The 20,113-nt window shown below is 33.1% G+C and overlaps 1 protein-coding gene across 3 annotated transcripts in view; it reads right to left on the bottom strand.

Annotated features, from left to right (window-relative positions):
* 5-HT1 (serotonin receptor) overlaps positions 1-20,113 on the bottom strand; it is a 136,841-nt gene that overhangs the window by 11,718 nt on the left and 105,010 nt on the right. For all 3 annotated transcript variants that reach the window (XM_018457474.1, XM_018457475.1, XM_018457473.1), the window contains exon 3: positions 10,566-10,966. In XM_018457474.1, coding sequence (XP_018312976.1) covers positions 10,566-10,683 — 118 coding nt within the window. In that variant the 5' untranslated portion in view covers positions 10,684-10,966. The remainder of the gene's footprint in view (positions 1-10,565; positions 10,967-20,113) is intronic.

Genomic DNA, 20,113 nt, shown 5'->3' with positions numbered 1-20,113 from the left:
GAAAGCATCGTCGTGATCGAATAACGTTGAGCGGAGCATCGCGAGGGATCGCTGTTGTGGCGAATTAGTCGGAGACGGCGAAATACGCGGGGGAGGGGGGGAGGTCCGCGAAATGCGCGGGGGACCCATCCACCATTTTGACGCGTTTCCTGAATTTTCGCAGGAAATATCGGGAGTGTTGAGTAAATCTAGGCGCGCGCGAACGCGCTAGTCAATCCTCGATCGATGTCGATCACTCTCCGTCGTATCGAATTGACGTGCCGATTTGTACCACGGACATGTCGTATAATCCCGCATTTCACGTTATTATTCAGGAGTGTGAATGGAAATATATCGCCGGTGAATTCAGGAACATTGAGGAGCGTCGAGGGAATAGGCATAATGAATCAACTGAGAGAGATGACAGCAATTCATTGGTGTTTCGGTAAGTAATTATTCCTTGACTATTATTGTACCATATTACCACTGCTCAGTTCTGTTACTCATTAGTTAATTTTCTATTATTTCCAGTGGAAGTATGTCGCCGGTGTATTCAGGAACATTGTGGAGCATCGAGGAAATGGACGTGATGAATCAACCGGGAGAGACGACTGCTGCTCTCACTGGTGTTTCGGTAAGTGATTATTGCTTGTCTATTACTATGTTAGTTGTTGCTCAATTTTATTATTTATTAGTTAATTTTCTATATTATTTAATTTTTCTCACGTGTAATATTTTTTTACGTACGAATAATATATTAGAAATAATTAGAAAAGCGCATAGTGATAGCAAATGTAAAGATGACAGCTATATAAGTTTTATGTCTATAGTTTTATGTCTTAGAATTAATATAGGTAGTTTTGAAAAAATTATTTTATAGTTTACAGTAATTAAAAAATTGGCACAGAAAGAATAGTTTTGCTGAAGAAAAATTTAGCTAGAAATATATTGTATGTAAATATAATTTTGTTAGAACCATCAAAATAATTATGTTCAAATTGGTTATTGAAATGTTAAAACATTTTTTATCATCAACGTTTAAGCGTTTCGCATAATTATTTTGATGTACCAATAAAATTATTTTCAGATATATCTAGTTAAACTCTTAAATACTTCAGCAAAACTTTTCGTACGTACATTAATTCTACATATAAAACGTCCACCAATTGTAACTTGTAGTTGCTACTACTATGTCTTTTTCTCTGAATATAGAGATACGAAAATAATTTTCTTGTCGACTTTGAGTTCTTTCTTTCTGCGGTTGATATATAATCGATAAAATAAAATTCCTTCAAATATTTGCACGAAGAGAACGATTTTACAGAAGTATCTAAAAATTTAGCTAAATACAGATCTGAAAATAATTTTAGGATTATCAAAATAATAATGGAAAGTGCTCAAGCTGGTTGCTAGAATGTCTAAATTTTTTACAGAGAGAGAGCATTGCTCATTACGTTTCAGTTTCCTACTTAATTATTTTGGTGATTCAATAAAAACATTTTCAAATCTGTATTTAGCTACATTTTTAAACACTTCAGCAAAATCGTTCTTCCTTGTGGAAGTAATAAAAAAAGAGTTGAAGAAGTAAGCGCGATGAATAATATTTTTAAGATCGCTCTGCAAAATCGGCGTACGAAAAATGGACAAAGGACTCGCTGATGTAACTTTTACGAAATATGCGTTGAACGACGCAAGATTAAGAAGTCGTTAAGGAAATTGAAATCACGGCCTGTCGCGTTTCTGACTCTTCAATAATGGTTCCGGTAATTGGTACTGTAAGGGGCAAATTCGGGCTAGTCGCCATCAATCCCGATGGCTAGTCTGAATAGCGGCAATCAAGTTCCGCAAACTCGGAATAGACGAAATCACTCGTACGTTCCTAGACGTGTTATACGGGCGTGCAACGCGCCACATCGGATCGATCGTGCGCGCATTTACGCGAAAATTGTCCGATCGCCGCTTGGCTCCTTGATTCGTATCGAAACTATCGAGTTCTCGCGCTCCTGGGATAATACGAAACTGTCCGCCGGATGTCTCGGCCATATACGACATATGCGGGGGTCAGTCGAAGGAAGTCAATGAAAAGTAAGAAATATCCCAAGATCGTCGAGACGAGAACAAGCCAAAACAAATAATGAAGTCTTGCAAAGAGATTATCTATAGTATTTACTATCTAGAAAAATTTGGTTCTTTTTTATCTTTGAAAATCAGGAATTTTTCGAGGAATGTAATTGTATAGTGTATATATTGTATAGTGAGTCTCAGATTAAATTTTTGAAATATTTATACTTTTAAATTCTATCTTTTTCTGCTACTTTAATAATTTTTCTTGATAATACAAAATGTTAATATTAAATTATACTCAGAGGAAGATTTTTTCGATTAAAAAAGATGTTTCTTTGCTATACGGTTAAAGAAAAAAATTTCTTTGATTTGAACATAAATTTTTTAAATAAATAAATTATGTTCATTAAAAATTTATTATTTATTTGATTAAAAAAAAATTGTGTTTAAATGAATGAAATGACGTTCAAATCAAAGAAATTTTTTTCTTTAACCATATAGTAAAGAAACATTTCTTTGAATAAATACGGCATATATATTCGCGCACATTCGTGTGTACTCTCTTATGTTGTCGTGAATTTTTATTTAAAAAATCAAGATGACAATAGAAGACAGTAGAACAGAATAAAGTAGTTGATACTATTTTGTAATAAATATTTCTTATATTATCTTCTATAGGTTTCGCTGCTCTAATTAGAGAAAAAGATAGATATAGTCTTGTGGAAACCCTATTTTCTGCTAATTTTCAATATACACGTATAGTTTACTTGCACTCTAATTTATTTCAAAATTAAAAAATTCTTTAATCTTACCTGGAATTTTGAACAAGATATCTGGAAAATTCGGGAATTCTCAGGGAATTTTAAACACCCTGTTATCTCTTACCACGAATTACTAAAAAAATTCTATTTGGAATGCAAGTCGAGCAATCTTCGAATTTTACCTGAATCTTTAAATAACAAGAAAATCAAATTACCTTATTCGTAAAATTGTAAGTTACTAAAAATTTAAAACGTCCTTGAATTGCTGTTCAATAAGAAATACGATTCCTAAGAGATTTGTCCTGCGACCGTTGGTTCTTAAAAATGCAATGAAGAAGAAACTGGAATGTTTGCAACAAGAATAAAATTAATTTACGAATAAAACCGTTCGTGTAGATTACAAGCGCAATCTTTTTTGGCGCGACGGCGGCTTGATTAAACTTGTAATTGTGTGTAATCGCGAAACTCGACGGTAATCAAAATTTTCAGATTCGTGTGGTTTTCTCTATGGTAGAGGAATTCATGTATTCGTAACGCAATGTTACATTCGTGTATTACGTAAACGTGCTCGACCACCGCCAGTTTAAACGTATTTAAGGGAAATGGATAGAAGCTCAAGCTACCATGCACTATACTCACGAAGATATTACATCGTGCTAGTACACGCCGTTTTGCGTATCGCGGTACTTCGTGCTCTCATTTTATCCGAGCAACTGATGTTCCATCCGATAGGGAAAGAAATTGCATTACTTATCGCTGTTTACGACACGAGTAACACAAAACAGTAGATATCGTATTCTTATTAACGATAATGAAATTACAAATATCTTGTAGCACAATGATTGTATGCTGCATCTCTGCAAGAAAAATTACACACACAAGTCGAAATTTTTCGAATTTCATATTATGTGTGGATTGTGTTCTAAATCAGCCTTCAATCAGGAAAAGTAACACAAGTTAAATTCAAATACTTAAAAAAAAATGACAGGAGAAAAATGACACAGATAAAGATAAGTTTTTAGGAATAACATTACACTGTGACAAAATTAAAATATCTACATTATAATTCTAGAGAACTTGAAACAAGGAATTTGTGATTAGTTCTAAGTTATGTTTAATAATGCCATATATATATATTTAACTTAAAATATGCCATTTTCTTCCTCTTTCTTATAATTTTTACGTGTGTCACTTTTTTGCGGGAATGCGATATATTATATTTATTTTTAAAAAATAATATTGCATATTAAATACTAAAACAATATAACTTCGTGCGTAGGTTAAAATAAAAGTGAATTATTAATTACAAAGATATGTTCTAATTGGATTCCCAGCAGAGAAGCAATAGTTTTATAACTGAAGGAAGTAGCAACTAAGTCCAAGTCTCCGAAGACTACATAACGCAGTCTAGACGTGTACTAATTAAATTTAATTCTCAGGGGGAGCGACAATAGACTTTGCTTAAATTAGAGAGCGACTCAACTTCTAGAAACGACTGAGGCCATGTAATTCGTACTTTCTCTCTTTTACCCATCGTCGTGAGTCGATATAAATGTTTTTTTAACAGAATTACAATTCTATAAATGTCGAACAAATTTCTTTCCTTTCGCGTCCATTAGTTTCGCATTACGTGTCCGCAAATACAAAGTCCGCGTACGATGGTTGTGCGTACTTGTGTACAATTCAGACTCAGCCGGATGAGAACGGTGAAGATGCGCGTACTAAATACATCGCGACTCAACCGCAGCTGCAGCTGCAGCTGCAGCTGCACGATCGGATGTCTCCACGGGAAAAAGTATAATCGCTGCGGTTGCGACAGATAAAAGAAACGTGTGCATGACGTTTTACTTTGGCGTAATTAACTCCTGTGAAGAAGGAGGAACCAGGACTGAGAGACGTTTCAACGAACTAGCGAGGATCTAAGCGCTCTCGTTCTCACACTCCATTAAAGAGCGTATTTGCAGTACTAAAAAAAAAGAACTCCCGTCCGAAGCTTTATACGGATAAGCTGGGAAAGGCTGTGAGTAGACACGCGCGGTGCGCGATTTATTTTTATTTGTCAAGAAATAACTTACAGTCTGCAGTTTTTAATCTGCTGTGCTAAACTCGGCTTGATGCCACGATTCTTTAGCGAGCTTTTTGTCAAAGACATCTCAGCGAAAGAATTTTATAATGCTTCTTGCATGTATTGTGTATCATATGTCGGATGATGAATAAACAGGTATTTTTATATTCGTTATTAATATGTAGATTTTGATAATTTATAGATTGTTTAATATTACAATAAATGCTATATTTACCCTCTCTTTCTTGTCTTTTTACATTCTGTTATTAATTTTAGTTAATCAATTTTATGCAGATAGTACTTCTTTATGTAATTTTAAATTAAAAATTGTTTATTGTTTAAAATTTTAATTATTAAATTCATCCAATATTTTGTGTGAGTATGAGAGAGAGAGAGAGAGAGAGAGAGAAATAATATAAATATTGAAATTATTACTATCGTCGAGATTTATTTTGATTGTCACGAATATTTTATGAGATTCTAGAAGGTCACCCTGTTAAACATTAATATCCATATAAAATGATTTTAAAATAGATTGAAAAAATAAGAATATTTTGTTATTATCATAAATAAATCGTCATTGCATCACGACGGCGATCATTTTCATCTGCGGTTTATGGTTTCTATGCATTTGCATTGTTGTGAGCGCAATTTTGGGAATAAACTCGACATACAATAACGTGGTTTAGATCAATGCAGTTTTTTTTCGGACGACGGAAAAATCTGCAGAATGAAAAGGGGTATTAAGCGTCGAAAACATTAATCCTTTTTTCCGAAAGCCGAATAACGCTTTGGTATAGTCGAAATGCATATCGCGTCGTTCAAGTTGCGCGCAGAGAGATGATACGAAAAATTCATCAGATTTATGCAAACGAGCTTGTTAAGAGAACAAAAAATTACAGTAGCTGATGTTCTCATCGCGGATAATAAGAGCTTTTGGGAATGTGGCAAATAGATAAGATAATTACAGAGAATAGACGATTTTGAGGCGATAAAATTACTTACAGATTTTGATTCCTTGTAAAATGAAAAAGTAGTTTGATAATAAATTTCTCATGAAAAATTTATATATTATATAATTCTTCAACGTGATTTAGATTACATTCTAACTTCGATTATCGATTCCAAGTTCGATTATCGATATTTCAAATTTATCCTTTGTACAAATTCATCGTGCGTCTCTCATAATCTTCGACTATATGGATTTAATATCAATATCTATTTAAAATTTTATCATGTCAAAGCAGAAATAATGCATAATTTATTCTTGTTGTCTACGCGGAGATAAACGAATTTCTCACACGACCACACGCGCGATCGATGTAAAGTGGACACGCGCGATGGATGTAAAACGTGCCGAAAACTGCGGTTATGGTTCGTTATCCAATAACTGTGTAGTCATATACCTTGTTTTCGTTGCCGCACCATAGGACAGATTTTAATTGAATTATATGGCCGTTTATTGATTAATAAACCAAAACCGGAGTAGACGGCAAATGCTACATCTCGCTTTATCAATCGCGACTGTTGTCATACGCGCGGAAACTCATTTATTTTCGCGTATAGAGCGGCGACACGTAAATAAATTGCATATTATATCCGCTTTTGACATTACACCGGCAACCTTAAAATTAAATGTAACAATTTACTTTTATCTTTTCCAATATAATCATGAAAAATGATTAATATTTTTATGCCCATAATTATTGAAGTAACTTTATATATATTTTTCCTGTAACCTGAGGCTATATTTTTTCCCCTAGTTTCATTGAAAATGCAACCCCAGGCCTCTCTCGAGACGATAGCTATCGGAAATGTCTGATTACGTCTTCATGCGGGGTACGTTATGTGTTCGCATCGCATCGTTTAACCTTTATAGGATCGAAGGACAAGGTAGTAACACATTCAATTCGCGTTGGCGGTCTAACCTATCGGCTTGCTATTTTTTTTTACGAACAAGCGAGATGCCTGTCAACATTATATACATGATGTGTATCAAGAAATGTTTTTCTCAAACGTGTATTTCTAATAAAATTTATTTTTTTTTTCATAAAAAAGGTTTAACGCTGGTAATTCAAAAGCAAAATCTAATTGAATTAAACGTTTGATTTCTCTATGGTACGTGATGCGTATATTTACACCAATTGAATTTATGATCTAGAAAAACTTTTACTTCCTGCACAAACAAAAACTGTAATATATATTCTCTCATATTCCACGTGGTGTGTACATACCGTAAATAATATCATTAATACGTGATTACGTTTCGAAATTATGCAATGTTCATTGAGTAGTTTTTATTTTCCTTGTAGAAAGTATTATTATACAATTCGATATATTTATATAAGAGAAATCTGACATCTATTATTCTTCGATATCAGATCTCCGCATATTACAATTATTTTTGATTTCGCGTATTTGTTCGATTACAGTCAATTACCTCCACACTAGTGGCGAACTTTGCGCTAAATTACGCGCTCCGCTGTTTGCGTCCCCGAAGAGAGATGAACGAATGCGGTGCAACGGCTGCATTTGAGAAGTTTCGCTCGATTTGCAGTGATTACTGTGTGACGGAAGAGGGGATGAGAGGGGATTATTTAATTCACATTTGCGCAACGATATTCACGGTTTTGTGCCTCGCCAAGCGTTCAGAAAATTTACCCTACACCAGGGAAGAGAAGGAGAAAGAGCAGGCACATTCATGACGTCATGTTCAACGAACTGTTAGTTAGCTGGTGAACTATACTAATATTGGAATGTGCTTCGAGCCTTGTCAAGTCACTGGGGGCACGTACGTGTGTGGATGTATCCAACAGCTGCCGGAGGATCTCTTTCGCGTCTTTCTTACATCTCTATCCACGACGTACGTTACAGCGGAGCGATAAACTTACCTGTTTTCCCGATAACTTTTAACTCTATCCCCTTTCGAGAAATATACGGATCCTCAGGGAAGTCAAAGATGTTCACAGATTTATTTCGCGAGACTTAATAGCCGGTGAATAACACCGATAAAAAAATCAAAGCGAATAAACGATAGTGTTAATTATTCGCGGAATTATATATTTAGATCAAAGTTAGCGTTAATAGCACGTGACGGAAATAACTTTGCGCGTGTTCACTTTCTGCCAATTATGGAATATCTTACGTAATGATATAGACATATTAATCATACTTGCTGGCCGCGCTGATGTCTTTGACAAATATTTATCGAAGCTTATGAAAGTCATTTATCATACATTATGCTCACATTAAAATATCTTTAGCGTTGATAATAATCAATCAAAGATTTTAATATTAAAGTGTGTTCTATTATTCTCGGTGTTGTTGAGGAGAATTTGGGGGTGAAGCCACGATGACAGGAAAGGATTATACTTAAGTAAACACAAGTCACAAAACAGTGTTAGCTCGCTTGTCTCGTGGCAAACCTCATTCACGCAAAGCATGTGACTGGATATTGTGATTACCGTCACCGCTCGATGATATATTATATGTCTTGGAGAACTAATATGTTTTTCAAGCGATCTTTGCTATTGTTCTCACCAACATTATGACCAACGGGTGGTCGCCTCCGCGAAACTGTTGATGATGCTGACGATGATCGGAAGGGGTGAAGTTATTTGGGATTTGATGGCATATAATTACGGCAAGAAGAACGATTAATCGAGGTGAGATCAATTGCCTCGTAGACACCGTTAGATCGGAAGTTTGGCATGCAAAAGAAAATGACTTGCCAAAATCGGGTCGGTAATTTTCAGTAATTATCGTTGGAAGCATTCGAATAAAAACGAGAGATAAATTGGTCGAATCGACTTCGAATTAAGGCACGGAACTTTTTCTTTTTTAGATTTCAGCTTGAATGAGTCGATTCATTACATATATATTTAGCGGCGCCAACAAAATTATCTATTCATCAAAATGTCTTTGACCAAGACATTCTTTCTGCTCATTGATAATTAATTAAAAAGTGTCTTAACTTTTAACATTAACTTTAATTAAGTAACTTACTTTAAAACAATAATAATGATAATGACTAGCACATTTAATACCAAATTAATTAGCAGAGATTAACAGCAAATAACGAACAATATGTTGTTATAAGATATTTAAAATAAAATAATTTTCGTATGAAAACAGAGTTTATGACATTTTTTAAATACACAAAGATTATTTTATTGTAAACAACTTATATTAACATTGCTCATCAACAATCTTTACAATATAAAAATGAAGAAGATAAAAATTAACGAGATAAGATTAAGATTTTTATTATAATATGATTTGATTGCATCAACATAAGTGGTTTTGCATTAAAGATGGATTCTGAAATTGTCTAACAAATTGTCTTTTAAATAATTTAAATGATACTACGATCTTTATTCAATGTTGCAAACTTACGATATTTATAAGCAAAAATCTTTGGAAAGTATATCGATTCAGACCAGCAAATTAAATCACTAAATGCGTCAGTGTTGTCACTCTCAAAATTTCGCATCGAATAACTCGTGAATTATCTTAAAATTTAGACCGAGGATATCTTATAGTCGATGTTAAGAAGCTCGCTGACATTTTGATCGCCTTAAACGACTAATATATAAAATAAAATATAAAACGTAAAAAAGAATAATTGTATATAGAAAGAAGTGTATTTTATATATCTTATTTTCTCTTTGTCACTATTCGTTGTCACATAATTTTAGCATATTGTTTTAGTATAACAACATTCTCAATATCTCATATTATCGGGAAATAACGTGTATTATATATTGTTAGTGAGAAATTGCGTGGTTTATAATACAATCCAGTGGCCAGTCTACGAAAAATATTGTTCTCATATTACGCGAGTGTTTTATCCAGAAGAGTGAGTCGGCATATTCATTGAATTAAAAAAGCAAAGTTAAAATATCGCGTAACGTAATGTATATTCGTAATATGGTAAAACAAGAAAACGTACAACGTATTATTTATTCAATTATGATTTTCATTATCATTTTCATCGTGATTTACAAGCATGTACAGCGATAATCAATTGCGAATACCGCGCGCAAGAAACTGCTCTCCATAAAAATTTTTAAAGAGCTTGTTTCCGAGATGTGAAAAGCAAGTCTTGAAGTGTGCCGCCTTCATATTGACGTATGTCATAAACTTTTTCTAAGGTATGAAAAACGCGAGACTATGTATTACTCTTGAAATATCATCCTTCTCAATTTTAACTTGTCTACTCGTATTTCAATATTCAATACAGAAGCAAATGAATGGACATGAATACATTTGTATACGCGCGATGTAGACATTTTATTTATATCGTTTTTAAATAATAACGTATATATTAAAATACTATTACAATAGATATTAAGTGGCATATAAAAATATTTTAATGTCTTTCAAAAATATATGTATAGAAAATATTTTGATTTTTTAACAATAATATAACATCTAATCGAGAAAATTTTTAATATTAAAAATTGAGTCAAATTAAACTAATACGGATATAAATAAATAAGTAGATAAATAAAGTTTTCGTTAATATTAATTTTTTAATTGTTAAATCAAATTTGAAAAAATTTTCAAAATAAAATATTTATTCCTAAAAATGGCGAGAAAATTTCTTTTCGCAAAGTAAATATTGTGCGAGCAGAAGAGAAAGAGAAAGAGGGAGAGAGAGAGAGAGAGAGAGAGAGAGAGAGAAGTAGACTCACCTACAATAGTGATGAGTATGAGAAGACAGAGCACGATAGCTCTCAAGATGATTGGTACATCGAAGAAGACTGGATTTTCCACAGTTGCGTTTGCGGCTTGATCGACGTGAGCCTCCATCGCGGTTAAAGTGTATTTTCCGTCTTCAGTGTTCGCTATTTATCATCTGATTAAATAATGTATCATAGTCTGTCTTCGTTAGAACGGGTCTGAAGCTTTTTTCATCGTTTTTGATAGACGCAGGGTCAATACCTGGCCGATAAACGCCGGTTACTCCCCTCATACACTTCCATCTCTATTTCAGAATTTCTCATAGTCCCCATTTTGCGCAATTTTCTGCTCCGAGACTCCATGGACTTTAAGGTGCAGGTTTTTTTTGTGGGATGTCAGTCCTTTCGTACGTCTGAAACGGCAACGCGGAAAAAGATTTTGTTAAAACGTTGCTTTCATAGATGATCTTATATTGAAGAAAAATACTTACTTTTACTGTTGATAAATGTAATGGTAGACACAAAAATAGCAAAATCCTTATTGTTATGAAATTTTATTAACGTTCTGATAATTCATCTCATGAATATTAAATTTTTTTCCTAAATTCTTTTTATGGATTTTTTAATTAAAAAAAAAATAATTTTTAAGAGATTATTAATAATATAAAAAGGTTCAATAGTCTACGATTACAGTATAATTGCAATATTGAGTTTCGTGCTAAATATAAGTTTCAAGAGAATTATACACGCGCGGAGATATGCGAGGTGTCACGTTTATGGTAGCCCACGAAACCAATGAAATTGGAACAATCGATCGGCAATTATCAGGATTGTAACGGGCAACTACCACAATCGACTTTGATAATGAATCCACGGGGTTGCGCGAAAAATAGATACGTTTACAACAAACGCCAGTGAGATTGCCTTAGAAGGTCGTATGCACTCTATTAAATTTTCCAATAGTGTCGGAACGTTTCATTAACTTGAATTCACCGGAACCTACTCGCCATTTGGTTTAAACTGATTGAATTTCCAGACGAATAGCATTCATGTTTGATAGCAACGCCAATACACCGTAACGAGCTACTGTTTTTCCGTGGTTCGTTGCGCGATTTTATTATTTTGATGAATTACAAATGATTTAATGGAATGTGAATTTTCGGTGAAATCAGACTGAGTTTATCTTATTCCTCTATTGAAAATTTTGCTTTAAAGTTTCACGATTTACGTCATAAAAATTTTGATTGTAGTTAAAGACTCGTATATCGAATTTATAACAACTTTAATTTTAACTTGGAAAGAATGAGTTTGCTGAAGTACCTATAAATTTAGTGAAATACAGATCTAAAAATAATTTTGTTGAACTATCAAAATAATTATATACGCTTGTTGCTCAAAATTTTTTGCAGCTCATTATGTTTGCAGCTCACTTTCAGATCTGTATCTAGCTAAATCTTTAGATATTTCAGCGAAATCGGTTTTTCGTGAAATTATTAGAAAAGAGATAGATCATATTTCTCTGATTTATATCTTAATTTTTAGTTTCTTTTTTCGTAACAATTTATCAAGGCACTTTTTAAAATGTAAAACTTTTCATGTACGTGAATGCTTCTTGTTGCTACCCTGCAACATTAATCATATATACGGAAATATATAAGGGGTTAAATATATTTTCACGAGGGAAGTCAACATTTTTCTTGTGGCAATACGAAAAATTTGTCTTATATATAGTGATTGTTGTCACAATGGCTTTTTGCGCGCGCGGCTGACTGCCAAGAACTAAAAGTTTTATTCCCACCACATGACGCAAATCCCACGTATTTCCTGCCAGCAACGAAAAAGTGTCCCGCCTTACGGCTCTCTTCCTCATCACCATTTTTCGATGCCCGTCCGGCAGGGAGTCGAAAAACAATCGTTCTTCCACGATAGAGAAGTATCTCCCAACTTTCTAACAGTCAGCGTCGCTTGAAGAAAAAGTCCCGGAGGGGGCAAAAGCGTGATGTCTGTTCATGAAAACTTCAAAGGGGGACAGGAAAAACGAGCGCTTCTGTACGACTGAAGAATAAAAGCCAATCAAATGGACTTTCGTAGACGCCGTGTTGCGTTTTTAACTTAAGTCAATGGAAACCATGCGCGAATATCGATTTATCGGCACGTAACGAGAGTTTCGTAAATCGTATTTGGTATCGATCACTGCAGGTTGCTCCTAGCTTGAAGGAAGGGGTTTATTTTCTTTTGTTGTAGTATGTCAATCATCACCGTAACAAACAATGAGTATTCCAGTATCGTTAAAGTAAAAAAAATTTTATTGGCAATTGTAAACAAATAGAAATAATAAAAAAATAAAAATATTCTATACAAAATAGAGTATTAAATGCGTGAATATATTATATGTTTCAACCCTTAATATACACGATGTTTTTTTCGATTTTTTATCCCACATAATGTTGTCCAAGTGTGGGTTTCATCACTTTACAAGCATACAAAAATTATAAGTGTGTTTCTTAATAATAAAATATATACTTTAACATTTTTAGAAAATATTTGTAAGGTAATATATCTACTTAAGAAAAAGAAACGATAGAAACTTTATTTAACCAAGTTAAATAAAAGTATCTTTTCTTAGTATTTCAAAGAAAAGAAATGCGTAGGACATGAATGATCCATCGTGTGTACTAAGGGTTAATCCTTTATACTGTTACAAAATTTGATAAATTTTGTATACTTTAATAATGGATACAGTCACAATTTATCGGTAGAACGTGATAAGCGCGTCAGCAAAGTAACTCTTGAAATTTCGTTTACTTGGCGATTCACATCTCAGCAAGATATAAAAATTGTATTTTACAGCCCCTATAAAATCGTCTTCTCTCACAATGATACAATCACAATGTTGCGAAAATGTCTCTGTAATAGTCGATCGGAGAAAAAACGATTTTGAGTATTACGGGAAATTCACGCGTCTCGTAGGAACATTGTTTCGCAATCAAATATTTTATTCATTCAAAGAGAGAGAAAGGAAAATTAATTCGAACTTCAATAATGGAAAATAGACTTTTGTCCTGTTGTATAAAGCAATTTTTATATTTTAATATAAAAAACTGCTGAAATGCGAATGGATTTAGAAAATGTGAAAGAAAATGAAAAATAAATTCTTACTTTAGGAAAAGTGCAAACGTAAACTATTTTTAAATGCTATTAATATAAAAATATTTATCACGCTTAAAAGAAAACTTGATAAGAGAAAGAACATTTATCGAGTCTCTGAGAAGTAATTTTTAAATTGTTACTAAAACTTATCGAAATATACATTGAATTTGTTTTACGCGATCAATTTACTTAATTTACAATTAATAACAGAAAAATGTAAAATAATTCTTTTATAATAATTATAAAGAAACACGACAGAAGTAAATGAAATTCTTTCTAATTGTTATAAAATTTTGTTTTTGACAGTTTCATGGGGCGATTTTTTTTCATATCACTCCATTAATTAGTCGCACGATTTTATTAAAAACTACAAATCGTACAAGAAAAATTTGCTCGATGAATTACGATCAATTGCGCGTTATAGTAGACATTATTTGCTTAATAGGCTGAAATTGTGCGAATATTTGTGCCTGCCGTTTGTACTTGGGGACCAAAAGCGGTAGACTAAATCTCACCGTATTTGAACCAATTCAAAATTGAAAGTACAGGCGCACGTAGCAGCCCCTGCGAGAGGCGCGTGTATATACATTTCACAATAGCGGATGCATTTATCACGAGCAGAAAACTGCGCTCTTGGTCGTGCTCGAAACTCCATAAATTCCCCGCCGTTAGTGGAAAATGGAGGAGGGGAAGCATCCAAAGTAGAGGAGGAGGAAGAAGAGGAGGAGGAACGAGGGAGAATCGACACGTCGGAAATCTATTTCTGGGGAAAGAAAAGCCGAGCAAACTGTTACGCGATTAAATCGCGAGCTGCCAGTAGTAGAGATCCTCGAAATTCACGATCGTTTGCTTTCGATTTAAAACGGCCGAATCTCGTCGACAAAGATGTCTCGTGGTTCTTCTTCTTCTCCTGGCTTTTCCTAGGCCAGGAAAAAAGCGCGTTAACGAGGGACTGATCTCTCCTCGAAGAAGTAAAAAGGTTTACGTGGCTTTAAAGTTTATGACCAGTCACACAGACAAAAAGTGAGCGGTGAGTTTTTTCTGTGACAGTGTTTGTGACAGTTCAAAGGGGTGTTAATATTCAGAATCTATGCGTGATTTTTTAATAAAATAAAATATGCACAAAGCGGAATAAAATATACCTTTAGGTGTTTGAATTGAAACGAAACTCATCGTAACAATTAAGGAAAATATATACATTGAAACAAATATTCTAATACTCTAACGAATATTCTATTACTCTAAAAATAATCGATAGATATTATTTCTTCTTAATTGTGCTAATATAATACATTATTTGTAATTGTAATTTTATGATTTATTCTTCAGATATGCACATATATACAATAACCGCAGGACATACAATATTTGGCAGGGAATCAAGTTCGAATAAGTCATAAATCTCTGAATATTACACGTAAATTTCCGCTGTTCTGTATTCCTTATATATTTTTTTTTGTTTTCCATTAGAAGATCTGACGCGAAATTCAAAAATAAAACTAGATTTTCTTGTAAAGTGCACCTACTATTTACGATGCCATACCATCGTCCATTATCCAGAGCTCCTACTGCGTTCCATTAGTCCCATGTAACTAACTTCTTCAGCTTCCAAGGATTTCACGCTGAACCGTGCTTATAGGATCAAAAGATTAGGTCCACGCGTTACGCCCGATATATATGAAGTGTGCGACGGGGGCAACTTTAAACTTATCCGCAAATCCGGGAGAAATTTCGTTGTAGCGTCATCGATTTTCGAGTGCTAAAACGGTATAGTTGTTTGACCGATAAAAATAGGAGAGAAAAAACGAAATAATGGAAAAAATTGGAAAAATAAATCGATGAGAAAAAAAGGAAAATAGAATTTACATAGTCAGGATGACCGGGTAGTAGTGTACATTCTGCGCATTACTTCTTTCGTAATTTAAAAAATTTCTCCGTCCTAATATTGAAATATGCCAAAAGTATGCGGCTACAAGATTACGTAAAAAAAAGAGAACGAGATTGATTATCTGCAAATTTTATAAATGATTATATACGGCTTTTAAGCGGTAACGAAATCGTAAGCTTGACAGACCAACAAGCGCGAAAAACTCGTAACGACGAATTGCAGCTGTATATTTGATACAGGGATTCAATATTTGGACGCGCAACCAAATTGTAAGCATACGCAAGTGCGGGAACGATACGCATCTAAAAGAGAGATGTTGTCGTTTCAATCAAAACCGACAGACAAGAGTAGATGCATTGCCGACGCGACTGACACTTGTGTACAACGATCCCCAATATTGCTAAATTTCCGCCCATTGACGACCGTTTGTGTTTGATAGCTATACACCAGCATAGGCGTTAATCTTGTTATCGCCGGTCGACATTCATCCGAGACAAGCTCCAATTGTTTCTTCATACATATTAGTTTTTTGCTGGGGGTTCGGTGATTACATATCAGTATTCTGTCGATACGTTACTGAAATATTATCGGATAATAGTAATAAATATTAATTAATCTATTGATTGAAGATTGAATGTAGATATACCTTCGTCACAATTTTGTTACATGCGTTCAAAGTTTATTTCCTGTTTTATTATACTAACACACAAAATGAGATTTTTTGTAGAATAACGAATAATATTTAAGTATCATTAAATTAATTAAAGTATCGATGTTGTATACATTCGTATATTATATGTCAGTATATTTGGATTGCACTTGTTATATCAAAGAAATAAAAAAAATGCTATCAACACTTCCATTAATTTCAGCTTTTTGCGCCGTCACATAAAAATAATTCGAAAATTAATTTAACTGTGGTATGGAATATTAAAATTTAATAATAAACTGAGCGTATATTTTTTTTAAAAATAATTGATAACACACACGCTTAAATTCCTTTTCGTCATTTTTTATTGCATTTTCGATTAATGCCGCTCTGATGCATTATTAAACTCCTATCAATCTCGATTACCATCGCTTGAAAAATTTCAGTCATAGTAATTTGCAAGCGAACAATAATATACTTACCTTCTAGGCTAATATACCCTCCTGTTTATATTTGCAATCAAATCCGTAATTATGTACATAACTCGCAAACTACTATTTGTCAATAAATCATATTTGTCGACTCATTTGCGACGTTGAGTAAACTAGCTCGTGACAAACGAAATGAATGTATATTTTTCGCTTCTTGTAAACCAAACATTTTACATTTAAAACACGATTTTTCAAACGAAAAATGATCGTTTTGTACATCGAAAATTTTAAGTATCATTCATCTACGTTCGAACGCTCTTTAATTTATTGAAAATATAAAATTTTATTTGTTATCTATTAGAGATTATTGCATTAATCGGAATAACATTGATTACTTTATTTGTAACAAGTAATATTGTGACATATAAGTAATGTAAAAAAAATCTTCATTCGTTTGAAATTATATTGACGTGATCTTGTCAGACCGTTTAAGTGAAGTGACTCGTTTAGACTGCCGCTCTTGTCATTTTATATTAGCTGTATATATATATATATATTTATATATACATAGTCATTTATTTTCATCTAATCGTACCGTCGCTGTAATTTTGAATTCTTCGATCTCGTTGTACGGGTTATGAGATTAAGGGTCGGCAATACACCTAGGCCAGCCATCTTGGATTATGACGTCAGAAGCGGTGAAATATACGTAAACGATTCTTGCGATTTACGTTCTACACAAACGACTTTATGTCGAGTAAATCGATACATCATGGTTTCCCTGGAGAAACAGTGAATTGTACGGAAACAAGACATCTCGGGGAATGCAGAATATCTGTTGGGGATTATTACATTATGCTCTTAAAAACTGACGTTTGCTCGTTCACGCGAGAGAATTGCCTTTAGTTTAGAAAATTGATTAATATTCCTATAGTTTCGAGACCGAGTGCGGTGCAGAAGGCGTTAATGTGTCACAGGGTTGGCAGGTTTCATTTGATAATGTAAAGTGCAGAGTTTTATGCTATATTCACGAAGAACCTCCCCCGTAAAATTAATTAATAACGCGTGAAACGACTTTAGCTTATCCCAACAAATTTTCATGGTCCATATAAATTTGCATCGATTTTATTCTTGTTAAGGATACTTTTATAACAGTTTTAATGCGAGTATATCGGTTCTTGATTACGCCAGCAATATTATAAAGATTAAAATGAATGATAATTTTCCACATTATGTTTTATAAATTGTGTTAGAAAACAGAATGGATCGAATATTGAAGATACAATTTTTTATAGAAATTAATCTTAATTGAAAAAAGAATGTATATAAATAATTAATAAAATATGTATAGAAAAATATTTTTTATTTCGAGAAAGATTGAAATCTTAACATTTTTATTATAGAAATAAAATTTAAAAGACTTTAACACGGACAGGTATTTTAATAGATAATTGCAATGGAAATTGTAAAGTTTAGTGTTATGAATGAAATGCGTCGCACCGCATGAACGTTTAATGAAATTCTAAGTTGCATTTATTAGTAGAAAGTGTTATTTTTTAGTTATTTTTGAACAAGATAGAACAAATAAATGTAATTGTTTTTACTTTCGATAAAATGTGCAATTAAATACATCAAATTTATTATGAAAATAAAAAAAACACTTTTAAATTAAGTTTTTATTTTATATAGTTAAGTATAATTCGTGACTCCAACTTAACAAATTCGAAATATTAAATATTATATTGAAACAAAAGGCATAGAACAAAAGGCATAGAACAAAAGGCATTAAACAATAAAATATCATAAACAGGCGATTGAGAGCAAAAATTAAGACGCAGTTATTAAAGCGTTATACGTTAACAATGTATTTCATAGACCTTACAATACATATGATGAAATCGGACGTTTCGGCTCAGTTCGAGCTATCTTCAGCGATGTCCAAATAACATTAGAAATTATTAAAGATAAGATCCAAGCATGTAACTAAGAGAGCCTTTTCAATTTCAAACTTGAGAAGCATCATTGTCAATTAGTTGAATGGCTAAATGAGTACTAAAGAAAAGTAATAATTAATAATACAATGATAAAACAAGTATAGAATGATCAAAGGACTCACCCGCTGTAAACTATGATCCAAATATAAAAAAATTTTAGAAACGCATGAATAGAGATAAATCGTTAAGAGGGCCGACCCGTACAAAATATCAATGTTCAAATGACAGTAACGGCATAAAATATATAATGTTGAACATTGTAACATAACAAACAGATTGTCCTTATAGAATTAAAAAATCATAAATAATGTACATAGAAAGTCAACTAATGTAAAATGAATTCTCGTTATACATCAAATCTTGTTTACAATGTTCAGATAAGCATAGTGTAGAAACTCAGTGTCAGATCTTAAATTCAAACTATTCTCTTGCGACTTAATGTGAAGCATTTCAGACACGAGTCTTTTTCCCTATCCAAGATGTTTACATTTTCTCATTTGAAATTATGTCCGTACTCCAATCTATGTTCCGTAATTACCGGATTACCGATTTTTTTATTTATATTATTGCGGTGTTCAGTAATCCTCGTTTTAAGTTTTCATCCCGTTTGTCCTACGTATGAAGCGTTAAACCCGATCTACAATTGCGTAAACATAGTTGTAAATGGTTGTGAAATGTTGTAAAGCGAAGTTTTAACCTGCTACTCCCGGTTGTAAAGTGTGTCGTGAAAGATGGTTCAACTTTATCTTTCACAACTGCGTAAAACGTAAGAGTGAATCAATCAGAGTGCTGTCACGTGTCTACATTGTTATCGTCCTTTTTGTCTCGACGTATGGAAATGAGTGCGAAGTATCCTTTTCATCTTTTATTGTGTTCATTTTATAACATATTATTTGACGAGTTTATTATATTACGAATATATTATGGCTGCGTTCCGTTTCACGCATGATGCGCATGATGCATCTTTTATCCTTGTTATTCACCATTAAACAAGGCTAAATGATGCATTATGCACATCATACGTGAAACGGAACGCAGCCTATGTTACGAGTATGGAACACGGAGAAAGTGTTGTGAGCAATGTTCAATTTGAAGATGAAAGTTCGTTGAATCTTTACTCTATTGTATGTAGATTAATATGTTGTACAACATTTACTGCTACTATTACTCCCATAACCTTACGTCTACGTTTACGCAATTATAGATCGGGCTTTACAGTTCTTACAGCAAATCTTGTATACCACATTCTTATTACAACTATGTGGAAGTACATCCTTTTGAGATTTAACGATCCCATCAAGTTTATTCATACTAAACTATGCAAGTTTGACATTAAAGTTTTTAGTGATGTTTTTAAATTTGCCATATAGATGTGGAACATTGAAAAAAAGATTGGTTGCTGCAGTAAATTAGATGGTAAAATATGGTATAGCATTTTTAATTGGCTG

Source organism: Mycetomoellerius zeteki, unplaced genomic scaffold (genome assembly GCF_001594055.1).
Source record: "Mycetomoellerius zeteki isolate Tzet28-1 unplaced genomic scaffold, Tzet1.0 scaffold64, whole genome shotgun sequence".
Lineage (NCBI taxonomy): Eukaryota > Metazoa > Arthropoda > Insecta > Hymenoptera > Formicidae > Mycetomoellerius > Mycetomoellerius zeteki.
Note: the sequence above shows the minus strand (reverse complement) of the source record. Positions and strands in the feature narration are given on the sequence as shown.